General features: G+C 38.1%; 2 protein-coding genes across 4 annotated transcripts in view; both read left to right on the top strand.

Annotated features, from left to right (window-relative positions):
- The window catches only part of LOC127951933 (gastrula zinc finger protein XlCGF7.1-like), a 201,111-nt gene extending 183,470 nt beyond the window's left edge, over nt 1–17,641 (top strand). Inside the window, exons 1-3 of one of the 3 annotated variants that reach the window (XM_052550082.1) lie at nt 8,116–8,202; nt 8,722–8,872; nt 14,373–17,641. In XM_052550082.1, coding sequence (XP_052406042.1) covers nt 8,788–8,872; nt 14,373–15,331 — 1,044 coding nt within the window. In that variant the 5' untranslated portion in view covers nt 8,116–8,202; nt 8,722–8,787 and the 3' untranslated portion in view covers nt 15,332–17,641. Of the gene's footprint in view, nt 1–8,115; nt 8,203–8,721; nt 8,873–14,238; nt 14,298–14,372 lie in introns of those variants that run through there. The other 2 variants (XM_052550084.1, XM_052550081.1) reach the window with 2 other exon arrangements.
- The window catches only part of LOC127951935 (gastrula zinc finger protein XlCGF8.2DB), a 176,300-nt gene continuing 166,712 nt past the window's right edge, over nt 8,384–17,971 (top strand). The window contains exon 1 of the mRNA XM_052550092.1: nt 8,384–8,404. The gene's annotated coding sequence lies outside the window, so the exon portion shown is untranslated. The remainder of the gene's footprint in view (nt 8,405–17,971) is intronic.

Below are 17,971 nucleotides of genomic sequence, written 5' to 3'. Positions count from 1 at the left end.
ATTATATTTTTTTACAATTATGAATATTTATAAATAATTATAACAATTGTATGTTTGTGTTGTTTTGTTTTTGAAGAGATTATTAATTTTTCATCTTATTTTTAAGGTGTCTGTGAAGGTGAAGGTGTTACTTTCTCTGAAGCAAACTGACACAAGGAGCTGGCAGAGGCTTACACAGACGACATATACTGTTGCAGACCATGCTAAAACGATCCCCTTAACAGTGTGGGGTGACGGTTCAGTGGTAATAGGTAGCTGGTATGAGCTTACAGATGTGTCTGTACGGTTGTTCAAACAAACATCTTGTTTGAGCACAACTGTGCAAACTACCTTTTCCATTGCTGATGACTGTGGTAGTTCAGGAGAAGTAGAGCAATGTGGACGAGAAAGTATTGAAGGAAAAATTGAGGACACAGATATCAGAATTCAGAAATAGGAGCACAAAACAGTAAAAATCTAATGGACCATGACAATTTCTGCAACCTATTAGGTTTGCCAACATGTGGTAGGTATGAGTCCAATGAATTGGTTTCAAAAGCATTTGACCATGAAAAACTGCAGATTGATATGTGTGGTCAAGTCATGATAAATGTACAGTTTGTAGACGATGCTGCACAAAAGTCCATGTGTGAGGCCAGAAGCAGTGTTGTGCCTGGTTGTCACAAACTTGTGCACTCTAATGACGAAATTGACACGCTCAGTATGCCTTGTACGTCTATTGCAAGTCCACAGTGAGAACGAGAGTGTGCTATGTACTCCTTGTACTACTGCTTGTACTAATAAAAAAGAAGGTGTCGATGTTCAAGACAATATTGATGACATAGACTTGGAAGAACTTGAGTATTAATCGTTATCCAGTCCAGGCAGGGGTCAAAACCAAAGTAGCCAAACATAAACAGACACTAAACACACGGGCAAGACCAAGCCTAGAATAGTCGTGAAAACTACAAGGACTCCATGACACATACTAAAACAGACAGGGTATAAATACACGGGGAAATGACAATGCTAATGGGGAATTGGCTGTGTGCAATGATTAATGACCAGTGACAGCTGAGTGCAATGAGGAGACAGAGATAGTGGGGAATGTGGGTCAGAAAGTGACAGACACCGTGGGGAAGGAGGACATCTAGTGGTTAACCAGGGAACACAAACCAGACACTGTAACAATATTTTTGTACAAATTAGTACAAAATGTGAAGTGAGTTACTTTTTTTGTCATGGTCACTACATTAATAAAATAAAATTCACTTGGGAAAAAACAAAAGTGTTATTTTGTTTTATATTTATATATATATATGTTGTCTAATTTATTTTGTTACATTTGTATACTGTTTTTAATATTTATTCTGATAGTGTGTACTTCACTATATTTCATGATTTAGCCTAGGATTTGTTATAATTTCAACATTCAGATCGATAGTGTATTTAATAAATTTTTTATTTGAATGTTTTTTTTGTTTTTGCCACAAACATATACACACTTGATTGTGTCTGCTGTACTGCTGTGATTTTTTTATATACTTACTACATTATTAAATGGCACAAAATGCTTTATTTTTTCATATTATATATATATATATATATATATATATATATATATATATATATATATATATGATATAATTTTGTATCCCTTACGCCCGTTTCACCCATACTCCGTCTGCGGTGCGTATGCGTTGCATATTTTTTTACACACCCATGTCAGCGGATTCCAGCGTTCACACTGCACGCGGTTGCGGTCCGTCAGTCCGTTCCAGGAGCAGTGCGGCGATCGTTTACGTACCGAATCTATTTTTGCTGTGCTGCATGCGCTGAATTAAAGTGACAGCGCATTGTTCGCGGTAAAAAATGAACATGGATTGACACGGAAATGCAGTCATTTCACAATAAATGTATACTAATTAAAGCCTACTGTGTTTCACACGCAACACATGAGTTTTGGCTAGGTTTAAAACAAGAAAAAGAGCAACTTCAGAGAAACAAGGCAACATTTTATAGCCTATGCACTTTTATAAAGGCAGAAAAACAAAGTTATTTAAGACCCCTTGGATTGCGTATAATAAAGATTTAAATGCAGAAGGCACGAGAGTCGACTGTTTCTGTCAGTGGTGAGTTTTAATTTTAAATGTTTGCGCTATCCTAACAAGAAAAGTAGGCTAATGTTGTGTTTAAATGTGTTGCAGCTTGTTTCAGCAACTTATTATAAAAACCTAGCAGTCAAATGCATGAGTAATATGTTGTTTATATTTGAATTTAAATATGTCTATGAAAGATTGTTACTGTACTGTGATGAAAGAGTATCACAATGCTGAAAAACTTTTTTGATTTGTTTTATTTATTTATTTTACATGCTTTGATATCAAAATAATGGACAAATGTTGTTTCTTGTGGCTTAAACCGACGCGGATCAGTAGCGGACTGCAAACGCGTCCTGTGTGAAAGCACAATGAGTGCAGACGCACTGCAGACGGATTATATGTGAAACAGGCGTTACAGAAAATTACTGCAGTTTTTGTTACTTGTAGAAAAAATAAAGTTTTTTGGACACAAAAAACTGCATTAATGTCGTTTTACTGCAATACATCCTAAGTACTATTGAAATACAACTGCAGAAGAGCTGTAGTATTACTAACAAACAACTGCAATAGACCTACAGTATTAAGTGCAATACTGCTGAAGTAGTACTACGATTATACTGCGATAAACCTGCAGTAGTACTGCAATATATAGTAAAACTGCAGTACAATTCAATACAACCGAAATGCAATCCTGATAAAATGCTGTACAGTAACACTGAAATGCAACCAGAATATTCAGAATAACAAGAATGTAAGGACAAAATCTATTTATATATTTTTTATGTTTGTAGTTTATTTGGAATATATTTAATTATGAAATTATTGAATTATGTCTTATTCCTCTCATCGCGAAGCAAACAGTAAAATAAAAAACTTGAATAGTCTCGCTGCTTTGTTTTCTGTTGTATGGGCGTATTCAAGCCGCACGCATCAGTAGAACATTATCATCTCAGTAGCGCATTCAGCGTTTGGGCATAGTCGCATTAGACATAATGAAGGGAGAAATGAAAGACTGGACATCGCAATGTTTTCATATGGATTACTTTATCACAGAATTTTTGTGTAGTATTTGTTTAGTTTAACAGTAGACATGTCAAGCTTTCTATAGATAATCTCTCATGTCTCTTCGTTGAGTATTTACTGAGTTACAGTTCATTTTAATGACGCGTTTCTAAATGAAGATCACCACAGACGAAGGCTGCAGACAGCACACCTTGTTTGTTGAGCCAAGCCAGATAACGAATGAAAGATTGACTTGTTCACAAGTCAAGAACCGGTTGCATCAGTTTTCAGATCACCAGTAGTACTGTCGGACAGTTCGATTCAATAAACCATTTGAAGAAAATGGTTCAGTGGTTCTTTTGCGCTCGACGTAATGGCGTCATTTGCGATGATTGCCCTTGATTCAAGCCTTCGGTTTACCTGGGCTCATAAAGTTAGCACAGAATCAGTTCAGAATCCATCACCACAAGAATCAATTCAGTTTAGATGCTCTGTGTGTCATTCTGCTTCACGCTGACTAACACATGTGCAGTATCATCAGCTCTTCGGTTCTCGAATCAGACGCGCTGACAGAAACGGTTCTTGACTCGAGAGAATAACAACTGAAGGTTTATGAAACGTTAGCCAATAGTTTTTTTTTCAAACAATGGAACTTAAAGTTGTGAACTAAAATATTTTTTTCAACCACACAGCATGTGAATAAATAAAATGCATAATTTTCATGACATTTCATTATTCATAAAATACATAAAGTTTCTGGTGTTTGGATTTGTACTGCAATATAATGAGCTCCAAGTTATAAAATAGCCTCAGACTATTTTTCTCTCTCTCTTTAACAGGATTAGCTCAATGAAGTACGTTCTTCCTTCAGTTAGAAGTAATGTTTTCCTGCCTTGCTACATGTTGGGCTCATGATCAATAAATTGTATTCGCCTCAATCTGATTTAGTAAAGTCAAACTGCAGACGGTGAAGCTGCATCAGTTAGCGGAGTCCCGTGCGCTGTGAGGCGGGAGCAGATGATGGAGGACCGATTGGTCTTAAAGCCTTCCGCAAACAGCTACGATCACAAATAATAATGATTTTCGTAAAATAATGATTAATTATAAATTGATGATTTGTTATTATTATTATGGTCTTATGAAAATAATAATATGGGCTGAGAGAAAATAATGAATACAAAGAGTAGTGCTGCTGAGTGCAGGCATGTTTCAACTCTGTAACATGAATTCAGTTCAGCTGGAGGGTTTTTTTTGGGGGGTAGTTCTGTATGGCTTGTGTGGGTCGAGATAAAGGTGTGAATCTGTTGCTCTTTCATTAGTGGTGGAAATTATGATTCTTTCTAGAGATTCGTTCATTTTCAGTTCGTTCACCAAAATTATTCGTTCAGAATCGTTCAATGATTCATTCAGTTATCATTTCTTCGTATTATACAAAATATGCCAGCAGGTGGCAAAAAAAGAGTGTATTATGTGTTATGTCTTTAGTCAACGAACGTATTCACTTTCAGCTACAAAAACTGATCTGGCTTTATTAAAATGTGTATAATAGCATTCAATATATAAAGTCTAATTAAGTTGTTTAGATGAACAAAGCACAAGGTTTTCTTGCCTAATTAGCATTTTAATTATTTGGTCAGACAGTTTGTATATTATATATTCACATTCATAAATCGGGGATTAAATGTGGAGTTGCTAAATATCAAAACAAGCATATGTGCACAGTACTTTACCTTTGCGTTTTCCGAGATTGACATGCTAAATGGCAGTCTAACCCAGTTTACTCTCATTCATTTCGTTCACGAACAAGATAAGCTATGTAACAGTTCATTTAATTCATGAACGACATGTATCTGTTCATTCAGCTCGTTCACAAATGATGTGTTTCAGTTCAGTCATTTCATTCATGAACGAGATGTACTAAATCATTCAACTCGTGCAAGAGCGACATGGGTATCAGTCATTTCGTTCACAAACGATATGAAACTCGTTCATTGAAGGGCGTATTCGTTCACTACATTCAACAAATCACATACTCTGTCACATCTCATACTCGAAGGCTATTGGCTTGAGGTTGAGTGATTCTTTGACAGGATGAAATGGTTGTTACCCGGTTCACTGAGCTGCGCATGCGCTGCTTATAGCGCCGCGCTGCTGTGGAGGGAGGAACTTCACTGAACGAGAAATATGAGTCAGTGGATTACGTGAACGAGAACAATTCGTTCACCTAAAAGATTCGTTCAGAAAGAACGATTCGTTCACGAACGACACATCACTATTTTTCATATGGACAGTGTCTTATGAGGGTTTCAAACTTGCTGAGCAGGTTTAGTTAGGACTTGTTGTTTTGGTTATACACTAAAAAATGGTCTGCCACCACGTAAGATTTTTCTAGTTTGCCACAAAGCACATGCAGAAGTAGCCTATAATAATTGTGAAAAATGAGACATTTAAATTATTTATTAATAAACACATTTTTCTTGTCTCCTGCAAGATGAGATTCACAGCGCTGGCTCTCTCCGACGATAGAAATGGAACATTCACAGATTACACAATGCTTGTTTTCGTAATGAAGAAAAAACAAATAAGAATAAATGCTGCACATCTACCATCACACGTGCTGTGCAAATCTTGCACATATTTTTCACACTTGCATTTAAATGCAGCTGAAGTTTATTTATTTATTATTATTATATAAAGCAAGTAGGGCTGTGTGATAAATAGATTTTATCGATTAACTCGAATTAGTAATTTACATCGGTTTGTTTGAAGGAAAATTTGTTTACTATTTAACATCCACCGACTGGAGCGAGGAGAGGATATTAAGAGTCTGAGCGTTGTGGTTTTCACTCGCTCCAAGAGCCTTCATCACGAGTACAACTCATGCCAACAGCCCGTAATATAACTGCATATTCAGCAAGAATTCAAGTTAAAAATATTTAGCTATGGCTAAGGAGGCTAAGGAGTTTGTTTCTTTTACTGATTATTCTCGGGTTAAAGCATTATATAAACAGATACAGCACATTCACACGCAATCACTTTAGCAATAATGCATTCAAACAAATGTAATCTTACAGTGCTACTACATTATCAGTAGGCTATTTCATTTTGAATTTCAGCAATTAAAGATTTAATGCTTACAATGATGCTCTGCTCACAGACTCTGCTGCCGAGTGAGAGAGATGTTTCACCCGATGAAATCAAGACGACTGCAGCAGCACGAACACAGTACATACGCTGAAAGCAACGGGCTGCAGCAATGCTCATTGCCAAGTTTTACTTTTGTAGGTCGCATGGCAGTAAATAATATGATGATATGACCATGCAGTCAATACATATATTTAATAAAAACATTAAAAATAAGCAGGGCTGTAACATAACGCTGCTGGCGTTATTAGGCGCACCAGAAAACACATCAGCAGTGTCATACATCAGCTGCAGCCTAAACGCACTTACAACAGACCCGGAAGACAAGACAATGCTGAATAAAGTCGTAATTTTTTTTTATTTTTGGACCAAAAGTGTTTCCGATGCTTCAAAATATTCTAACGGACCCCCTGATGTCACATGGACTACTTTGATGATGTTTTTCTTACCTTTCTGGACATGGACAGTATACCGTACACAGCTTCAATGGAGGGACTGAGAGCTCTCGGACTAAATCTAAAATATCGTAAACCGTGTTCTGAAGATAAAAGGAGGTCTCACGGGTTTGGGACAACATGAGGGTGAGTTATTAATGACATAATTTTTATATTTGGGTGAACTAACCTTTTAATGAACCTTTTATATACTTCATTACACTGCACATCTACAGTTGTACTTCATTGTACTGCAGTTATTTTTTATAAAGGACTAGAGAGTCCCATGAAATTCTGAAAATCTTTTGGCGAAATTGAGAAAACAAAGCAATATGGTTTCTAAAATCTATGTCTCAGTATTATCTACTTGTTTATTTAACTGTTGTATAAAATCACATTTGTAATCATGTGGATTTTTGGAGCAAAATGGCAATCGATCTTTGTGTGATATTGTTTAACTATATCAACTATATATTGATATTGTTGATTGTTTCTCATTACAGAGCAAGGAATATTAGGGATTTTTATTTTTTGTTAGATCGGAATGGCGCATTAATAGAGATGTTGGTTTTTATCTTAACTTATATCTTTTATCTTATCTTATATGTAAGAGAGGGCTATTGTTAAATCTGAGCCAAAATCATCACAATTAAAAGAACCAAAGACTTAGACTACTTCAGTCTGTGTGCATTGAATTTAATACATGAGTTTCACAATTTGAGTTGATTTACTTAAAAATTAACTTTTCCACAACATTAAAATTTCTTGAGATGCACCTCTACATCTGTCAAAATGAAGTGTTCATTTGTGAATATATTCTATGATAACTGGTGAGACAAACATACAAATCATTACCTCTTTTACAAGGGCTGTTTAAACACATAAGGTCATAGTTGTAATATATTTGCATCCAGATTATGGTTTATTAAGTCAATTTGAAATCTTCATACAATCCTTATTTTATGCATTAAAATAACATAAATGGCCTTTGGTTTATGAGGACACTGAGATGTTCTCATGAACCCAAGTGTTTTCATAATGCTGGGGAGGTTAATTTTGCACAGTAGTGCAAGGTACCAGTTGATTATTTAATTTATATATATATATATATATATATATATATATATATATATATATATATATATATATATATATATATATAATGTCCCTTAAAGTTTTTTTTTTATTGACAAGCCTAGTATATATTTTTTTTTTTCTCTGTGACACTGGAAAATGAATCAAACAAAAATGACAAAAATGTATTGGTTTTGGAGGAGAATAAAAGGAAAAGGTTCATAACTTTTTACACCCAAACATGATTATTTAGCCTTTATCTCACACAGCTACTCAGCGTGTGTTTAAACATGTTTCAACAAGAAAAAAGCTCTGAATACATATGTTTCTTTATCTGTATTATTTAATGTGTATCATTCTGAATGTAAATCATGCGTTCAAATGGAACGGGACTTTTATTTTGGTCTGGAACTGTGACGTCACAAGGCTGCGGCGCGCTCCTGCGTCTGTGATTCAGATCAACGAAGGTTTGTGTTTTTTAAACAATTACAATAGATATAAGCTGTTATAGATAAATAAGCGATGTAAAGTTAAATCATTATTACTGAATGCAGCTCTGCTCTATCTGTCATTATCGTGTGAGTAAAGCTCAGATGAATCAGTGAAAGGCTCAGTTTATAATAAACACCAGTTCAGACGCTAAAAACAAATGATGGAGAAACTATTCGAGTGACTTTATTGAAGAATGTCAAGAAAAAGTGTTAAATTCAACGATAACAACAAACACAAATGTGGTGTAATAACAACTTCTACGAACCAACTATTAAATCTAACATAAATTAATAAATAGGCTGCCAAATATAAAAGACAATTATGAAGTGTCTGTAATTTCTTAATTCTTGTATTAATCTGTAACGTTAGTGTTGCTGTTTCTTGGCTTAAGGTGAATAACTCTCTCTCTTTTACAAGTGACTGACTGAAACTGTTCAGCTGAGAGTTAGTTTGGGTTTATTATTCTTTCTGTTAATTATTCTCATCTTAAACAGATTGTCCGCACACAGAGAAACAAACACTGGTGAAACAGCTGAGATTCATGACACACGGTTATAAAGATGGCCTTTATTAAAGAGGAGACTGAGGAAGTGAAGATTGAAGAAACATTGAGTCTGAAACAAGAAGATACTGAGGAACAAACAGGTTTGATTCCATTCTCAAAACTTAACCCCTTTTGATCCTTAATAAAGTATGTCAGTCTCTACAGAAATGAGTATTTTTGAACAATTATCTTATGAGTGTTTGTTATTAAAGTGGTTTTATTTGACAGGCAGCAAACTCTGGCTTTAAGTGCAGCTGAGAAGATCCTACTTTGAGTCGGGCATTCATTATAATCACAGATTAAATTATGAAAAATGACATGAAAGTGGCCTAAACAGAGTATTTTTTGTTACATTAAGATATACTTATAAACTGTGCATAATTAACTTTTTTTTTTTTAAAAAGCACGAAACAAACAGGTTGGGTTTCATTGAACTCATCTGAAAAAACAATATATTTGACAGTGAAGTACAGAGTTTGAGTTGGGATACAGATGTAAATTTATCTTTTAATAATATTAGCACCAGTCTGAGACAACTTCTGTCAAATTAACAACATCTGAAAAAAGCGATTAGATCTACAAATATAACAAGTTTGTTGAGAGATGTTAAAGTGCTCCATTAAGATATTTGACATTTTTACTGCATCTCTGTGGTCTACAAACATCTGGCAGATGTCTGAAAGATGTAAGTTTTACATGCACTGTAAATCATAAACATCTTAAAGACATTTAATAGATATCTATTTAATATCTAAAGGGGAACATCTAATAGATGTATATTTAATATCTAAAGGGAAACATCTAATAGATGTCTATTTAATATCTAAAGGAAACATCTAATAGATATCTATTTAATATCTAAAGGGAAACATCTAATAGATGTCTATTTAATATCTAAAGGAAACATCTAATAAATATCTATTTAATATCTAAAGGGAAACATCTAATAGAAGTATTGCAGTTGATCAAACAACCTAAAAAATGTCTTGTAAATGCAGACATTCAAACAGGTTTAAACGTACTTATTAAACTCTACATTCAGACATTTTTACTGCACAAGATATTGTTTTCTGTTCAAAAAGTTATGTTCAAATAAAATATTAATCTCTAACATAAAAATACATAATAAAGCACATAATTAAGCACAGTCTGGTCCTAATATTGTGGGGTGTACTAGAACAGGCGCTCCTCCTTTAATTTCAAGTCAATCTGATCATTGCACGCTGATATAATGGTTCTCCATGTGTTCACACTGTTTGGCGGCCATTTAAAAAAATTGCAATTCTTTGGTCATGCATTGAAAATTAAAGGAAGTATATAGTAACAAACACATCAATAAGTTAGGATATCAAGTAGAATAATAAATTATTTTGTCTTTTTATGACTTGATCTCTGAAATGTAAGTCGGGAAGTCGTGGCCTAATGGTTAGAGGGTTGGACTCCCAATCGAAGGGTTGTGAGTTCTAGTCTCGGGCCGGACGGATATGTGGGTGGGGGGAGTGCATGAACAGCTCTTACTTAGGTGTCCTTGAGCAAGGCATCGAACCCCCAACTGCTCACTGCTCCGGGTGTGTGCTCAAAGAGTGTGTGTGTGTGTTCATTGCTCTGTGTGTGTGCATTTCAGATGGGTTAAATGCAGAGCACAAATTCTGAGCATGGGTCACCATACTTGGCTGAATGTCACTTCACTTCACTTAAGTGTGCTCAATGGGTATGTGAGCTTAATAGGTACGTTTAACGTAGACATCACCGAGATGTACATGTGCTATCAGGGTCAGTTCAGGTGCCAAGTGAACCCATTATATCTTTGTCTAGTACAAAATAAATGCTGTTTTATAACAAAGTTCGGGAGGAGCAGTCGCAGTTCATTAACCTGATTAACACAAGTGGAGACCAATCAATAATCAACTCATGACAAGGTATAAATAACAGCAGAACCTACCTCTGTTCATTGACAGTTTTCAGCATCCCGGTTCGCGCTGTCTGTCATCTTATAACAGACCCAATTTTCCTTCCAGCAAGGAGATCCATACCGGGGATTTTTCAGATCTGCTACTTTCGCTGACACCTATGATCATTAAACACGGCCGTTGAGCACCATCAAACGTCATCGCGACAGCGGCTCTTCTTGCCAAGCCACACGTGGTGGCCAATAGACCGTGCAAAGCCCGAGCTCGCCTCGCTTGACACCACGATTGATCCGATCAAGACCGGGCTCTCTTTGAGCGCTGGAATCGCAGCACCAGCAGGCATTCAACCAGCCCGCTCCTCAGTTCTTACTGCTGCAAGCCTCTCTCACATCCATTTTCAGGCGAAGACGCTAAATACAGATTTGCAGCTAGAAAGTAGTGCGGGAGCTGCATGGATTTCCGATCACATACGTCTGTGGAATTTCAGATCCAAATTGAGCCTCGGATGCGTTCAAATATTTAAACTTCTGCGACTAGACCGTGTGCGAACACCCGACCGGATGTGATGTATTTTAATCAGATGTTTTACAGACATAATATTCATTGTATAATGATATTCATAGTTTTCAGAAGCCTCTGTTTCCACAGTCTATACTACAACGTGAAACCAGTGTTCCAAATATAGTGCTTTTGATGTGTCGTTCGTGAACGAATTGTCCTTTTTGAACGAATCTTTTAGGTGAACGAATCGTTCACGTAATCCACTGACTCTTATTTCTCGTTCAGTGAAGTTCCTCCCTCCACAGCAGCGCTGCGCTATAAGCAGCTCATGCGCAGCTCAGTGAACTGGGTAACTACCATTTCATCCTGTCAGAGTATGTGATTTGTTGAATTTAGTAACGAATACGCCCTTCAATGAATGATTTTTATATGAGTCTGAACTAGATCTAGAGATCTTATCGTTCCAGGCTAGGGGAACTCATATTAATCTTAAAAAACCTCAGAAAGAGAAATTTTCATGTCATAGGACCTTTAAGGAATTGTCAAATTAGGCAACCAGTTGCTAAGCTGGCAACACAGTAGGCTATGCATTCATTTTTAGGTTGCCCCATCAAATGTTACTGACCTGTCTACTCTTCCCACAGCCAAGGAGGGGGAAGTCGTGGCCCAGTGGTTAGAGAGTTGACTCCTAACCCTAGGGTTGTGGGTTCGAATCACGGCCCGGCTATACCATGACTGAGGTGTCCTTGAGCAAGGCACCGAACCCCCAACTGCTCCCCGGGCGCCGCAGCATAAAAAGTTGCCAACTGCTCCGGGTGTGCGTTCACGGTGTGTGCGTGTCCACTGCTGTGTGTGCACTTTGGATGGGTTAAATGCAGAGCTGCTTCCACAGGAGCCTTTTCCGTATCTCCCCACTGCCGCAGCAGTGTCTGCTCCCGCAGGAGCCTTTTCCGTATCTCCCCACTGCCGCAGCAGTGTCTGCTCCCAGGAGCCTTTTTTGTATCTCTCCACTTCCGCAGCCGTGCCTGCTCCCGCAGGAGCCCTTTCTGTACCTCCCCCCATATTTAAAAAAAATAAATAAATAAAAATTCCTTGGATATGCATATCAAAGGTCGCAATTTTTCTGATTTTCATTACGTTATGCCATTTCACTGAAATAAGCTGTTCAGTTTTCCCAAATAGGCTACGTGAATTTCAACAAGGGTTCATGATCAGCTTTCGATGCCCCACATTCCCAGTTGCATTAGCCATTGGAGTGGCTACTTGGATAATTCCGGGGTCAGAACTCCTAATCGATCTTTTAGCTTAGGCATAACCTGCCGTTTTCAAACATAAAAAAAAAAAAATTCTTTCTTTTTATATATCTTTTCGTTTCCCTTATCCGTCCAGCTAGCACTAGTCTCTCAGTCGACGCAGTAACATACCAATTTGTCTCCTCTGTCTGTCCAGCGAGCACTAGTCTCTCAGCAGATGCAGTAAATATCTTTTGTTTCCCCTGTCTGTCCAGCGAGCCTCAATCTCCCAGCGGACGCAGAGAAAAAATATATATATATATCTTTTCGTTTCCCCTGTCCGTCCAGCGAGCACTAGTCTCCCAGCGGACGCAGAAAATACCTATTTGTCTCCTCTATCAGTCCAGCGAGCACTAGTCTCACAGTGGACTCAGTAAACATCTATTTTGTTCCTCTGTCTGACCAGCGAGCCTTAGTCTCCCAGAGGACACAGAAAATGTCTATCGGTTTTCCCCTGCCTTTCCAGCGAGCACTAGTCTCCCAGCGGACACAGAAATATCTATTGGTTTCCCCTGTCTGTCCAGCTAGCTTCAGTCTCCCAGCGGACGCAGTAATATCTATTGGTTTCCCCTGCCTGCACAGCGAGCACTAGTCTCCCAGCAGACGCAGTAATATCTGTTGGTTTCCCCTGTCTGTCCAGCGAGCCTCAGTCTCCCAGTGGACGCAGTAATATCTATTGGTTTCCCCTGCCTGCACTGCGAGCACTAGTCTCCCAGCGGATGCAGTAATATCTGTTGGTTTCCCCTGTCTGTCCAGCGAGCCTCAGTCTCCCAGCGGACGCAGTAATATCTATTTGGTTCTCTGTCTGTCCAGCGAGCACTAGTCTCCCAGCGGACACAGAAATATCTATTGACAAGAAGAACAACAAGAAGCACGCGCGCCCTCCGATAAGTACGATAAGTACGGTTTGACCTAAAAATATCAAAATGGAAACTACTGCTGAAACAAAGATGCCCTTGAGCTAAGCTAAACATATCAAAATTTAATTTGAAAGTGAACCATCCCTTTAATGTAAACACAGATATGCGATAACAGATAACGAGACAAAAAATTGTGTATTGTCAAATAAAAACAAATCAATGCATTCAGCTTTGCGGTGTGAATAGAGCCAGAATTGCATCCATGCGCTTTGTGAACTTATAAGGTGCTGCTGCCAGGCAGAATGGAAGTTCTCAAAACTGGTACACTATGCTCACAAAAGTCAACATGAGGAACGTCCTGTGGTCTTCTACAGTCTAAATTAGAAAGTAAGATTCCCTAAGATCCACCACGACAAACCATGGTTTAGGTAGGTGGTGGCTGGGCCAAAAAATTTTGACAACCAAACACCAAACCGATTTCAATGAATTAGCAGCAACGGAAGCAGCCTTGTGTCGGCAGCAACTGAAATAAAAAGTTGTACTTGAACACAGCACTCAGACTACATAGCTCTCTATATCAGCAGCTTTTAATGGTACTTATTTATCACTCAAAAGGAGAAACTGAAACACTGATTTACAAAGCAGCATTGGCTAACTATTTTGAATATCAGTTATGTTTATAACTTAAAGGGTAAGAAAATTGTGTAATATGTCATTACTGTTGTGTTGTTTAATATTCTTATATATAAGAGATTATTGTAGCTTCGAATAATTGTGGATGAACCACTGTTGTCACATTTTCCTTGCTACGTTTCTGGACTTAGGAACATTTCAGTTGCATTGCTGTCTATGCAGGGATAGATAGCTCCAGATTCCATCGAAAATATCTTAATTTATGTTCCAGATATGAATGAAGGTCTTACACAGATGCTCACTGACGGCCTGACGTTGACCAATAGCTTGGTGTGTCCCGACTGTGATTTGATATTTGTTGTTTTTTTGTTATTACTAACTTTAATTTTTCTGGTTTAACCCTAGACCTGATGCCGCTGAAAGAGGATTGTCCAGAATTTAATAAAAAGGAAGAACAAAATCTGTATGAAAATGTTGATTTCACAACTGGAGAAAAAACTTCTGGTTGCTCACTGACTGAAAAGACATCCACACAAAATAGAAGTCGCTCCTGCATTCAGTGTGGAAAGTTTTTCTCAAGCCATGCATACCTTGATGTCCATATGAGAATTCACAAAGGAGAGAAGCCTTTTACATGCAAACAGTGTGGAAGGAGTTTCACTGAAAAAGGAAGCCTTAACAGGCACATGATGATTCACACCGGAGAGAAGCAGTTCTCCTGCCAAGAATGTGGAAAAAGTTTCTATAATAGGAGTCACCTTAAAGACCACATGAGTGTTCACAGTGCAGAGAGAGCTTTTACCTGCTCTCAATGTGGAAAAGGTTTCTATCAAAGAAAAACACTTAATAAACACATCAGATATTACTGTGGAGAGAAGCCCTACATATGTCCACAGTGTGGAAAGAGTTTTAGACATGAAGCAACATTAAACACGCATTTGAGAGACCACACTGGAGAAAATCTGTTTGTATGTTGTCAGTGTGGAAAGAGCTTCAGATATAAAGCAACATTGAACACCCATTTGAGAGTCCACACTGGAGAAAACATGTTCAAATGTGATAAGTGTGGAAAGACCTTCAGATATAAAGCAACATTGAACACCCATTTGAGAGACCACACTGGAGAAAACATGTTCAAATGTGATAAGTGTGGAAAGAGCTTCAGATATAAAGCAACATTGAACACCCATTTGAGAGTCCACACTGGAGAAAGCCTGCTCGTATGTGATCAGTGTGGAAAGGGCTTCAGATGTAAAGTAAATCTTACAATGCACAAAAGAGTTCACATTGTTCACAAACCAGATGGACCTGAAATGTCAGTTGCAATCCCATCAGTAGCACACTGTTTTCTATTAAAAAAGTAATATACTGTAGAAAATAATGCATTTTGGTCATTATCTGCCCCCTGGCTGTCCGAGGTTCTCTGTGAACATCGCTCATCTCTTCCTTCTCTGTAAATGTCTTCACTGCTAAAACATCCTACTACCACAACAAAAATAACAGCTGTAGTAATGATCGGACACTCTTCAAAACTTTCTCTTCTCTCCTTAATCCGCCTCCACCTCCTCCTCCATCGACTCTTACAGCGGACGACTTTGCAGTTTTCTACACAAATAAGACAAGAACCATCAGTGACCAATTCTCCACACCACAGCCTGAGGATAATTTCACTCCTCCTCTCCACTCTCAGAGATGGACATTTCCAAACTTATCCTGTCCAATCATCCTACTACTTGTCCACTTGATCCAATCCCCACTCACCTCCTTCAAGCGATCTCTTCTTCAGTCACACCTTCACTTTTTCACATTATCAACTCTTCTCTTCACTCTGGAACATTTCCCTCAGCATTTAAGCAGGCTCGGGTAAGCCCACTGCTTAAGAAACCATCTCTAATTCCAGCGCTTCTAGAAAACTACAGACCGGTATCCCTTCTTCCATTCATTGCAAAGACACTTGAGCGAGCCGTGTTCAACCAGCTTTGTATGTTCCTTGTACAAGAACAACCTCTTGGACAGCAACCAATCTGGCTTCAAAAGTGGACACTCAACTGAGACTGCCCTCCTCTCAGTTATTGAAGCCCTGCATCTGGCAAGAGCAGCTTCAAAATCCTCAGTACTCATTTTACTGGACCAGTCTGCTGATTTTGACACTGTTAATCACCAGATTCTCCTGTCTTCCCTCAGAAAGATGGGCATCTCTGGAACCGCACTCCTGTGTTTGAAGTCCTACCTCTCCAATAGATCCTTCAGCATGTCTTAGAGGGGTAATGTTTCTAAGTCACAACAACTTGCTACTGGGGTTCCTCAAGGCTCAGTACTTGGACCACTTCTCTTCTCCATCTACATGACGTCATTAGAAACTTCTTATCACTGCTACACTGATGACACCCAACTCTACTTCTCATTCCAACCAGGTGACCCGACGGTAGCTGCTCGCATTTCAGCCTGTCTGAGTGACATCTCTAGCTGGATGAATGACCATCACCTTCAGCTTAACCTTACGAAGACAGAACTCCTGGTGATTCCAGCTAACCCATTGCTTCATCACAACTTCTCTATACAGCTGGGTTCGTCAATCATAACTCCTTCCAGGACAGCCAGAAACCTAGGAGTTGCCATGAATCATCAGTTAAGCTTCACAGATCACATTGCTACAACGACCTGGTCCTGCAGATTTGCCCTATACAACATACAACTGGACTATTGTAATGCTCTCCTGGTGATCCTTCCTGCATGTACTATCAAGCCTCTCCAATTGATCCAGAATGCAGCACCAAGGGTTGTCTTCAATGAGCCAAAAAAAAGCTCACGTCACTCCTCTCCTCATCAGGTTACACTGGCTACCAGTAACTGCTAGCATCAAATTCAAGGTACTAATGCTTCCCTACAAGATGACCACTGGCTTGGCACCAACATAACTAAACTCACTGGTTATTTAATGTGCCCTCCAGAAGTTTGCACTCTGCAAGTGAACGACGCCTTGTGGTGCCATCCCAAAAAACTTCTAAATCACTCTCACGCAGCTTTTCCTGGACTGTGCCCAGCTGGTGGAATGACCTCCCAATCTCAATTCGAACAGCTGAGTCTTTACTAATTTTCAAGAAACATCTAAAGACTGATCTTTTTCGCCAGTACTTAACCAACTAATACTAGCACTTTTCCTATTCTTGTTTTAAATGTATATGTATAAAAAAAAAAATTGGATTGTAGCTTACCAACTCGAGCTGGAGTTTGATGATGAAATGGTTGAAGTGGTTGATTGTCAAGCAGGGGCGGACTGGGCCATTTGGACGTTCTGCAGATGTCCATCCAACAGCCATTCATCATCATAGAAAAGGTGTCAGATAAAGTGATGTTGGCAGCCGACAAATGGGGGTGCTAATGAAATCCATTTTTGCTTAAAAGAAACAAAACTGTTTTATACGGCCCGCAATGAATTGTAGCATGGCTGGATCATTTTAGACTAAGATGATCAATTTTAAAATATTTTAAAAGTAAGTCACAAAAAGATTGCTTTCAGTTTAATACTATCTCCAACCAGGAGAGGTCGCTAGTTTCCAGTCGCTCCCCATACTCATTTCAGTGTTTTTATACAGTCTATGAATAGGATGTGCACTCTAATGTAAACATTGACTAAAATTAGAAAATAATAAATGAAAAACTGACCATGAAAACAGCATTTTCCAGTCAAGATGGTAAACAGATTATCTTTTTACCAAGTTCAAGGTGATACTTATATGTTTGTTTTGTTTGGAAACCTATTATTTAAAGAGCCAGTAAGATGAAAATTTTAAGCTTCCTATCACTGTATATAAGTCCCTGTACATTAGGTTTAAATCCATTCAAGGTTAAAAAACATTGTAATTTTGTCAAAATATCATTTTAAAATTACCTCAATTCTCAGAGATCCCCAAACGGTTCGTGCGAAGCTTTTCAAAAGATTCAGTTTCCTTAAACCCCACCTTTCGGTAGCATACTGTGTTCTGATTGGTCAACTAACATAG

The sequence above is a fragment of the Carassius gibelio genome, chromosome B3, assembly GCF_023724105.1.
Source record: "Carassius gibelio isolate Cgi1373 ecotype wild population from Czech Republic chromosome B3, carGib1.2-hapl.c, whole genome shotgun sequence".
Lineage (NCBI taxonomy): Eukaryota > Metazoa > Chordata > Actinopteri > Cypriniformes > Cyprinidae > Carassius > Carassius gibelio.
This window is presented reverse-complemented; position numbering and strand designations above follow the sequence as displayed.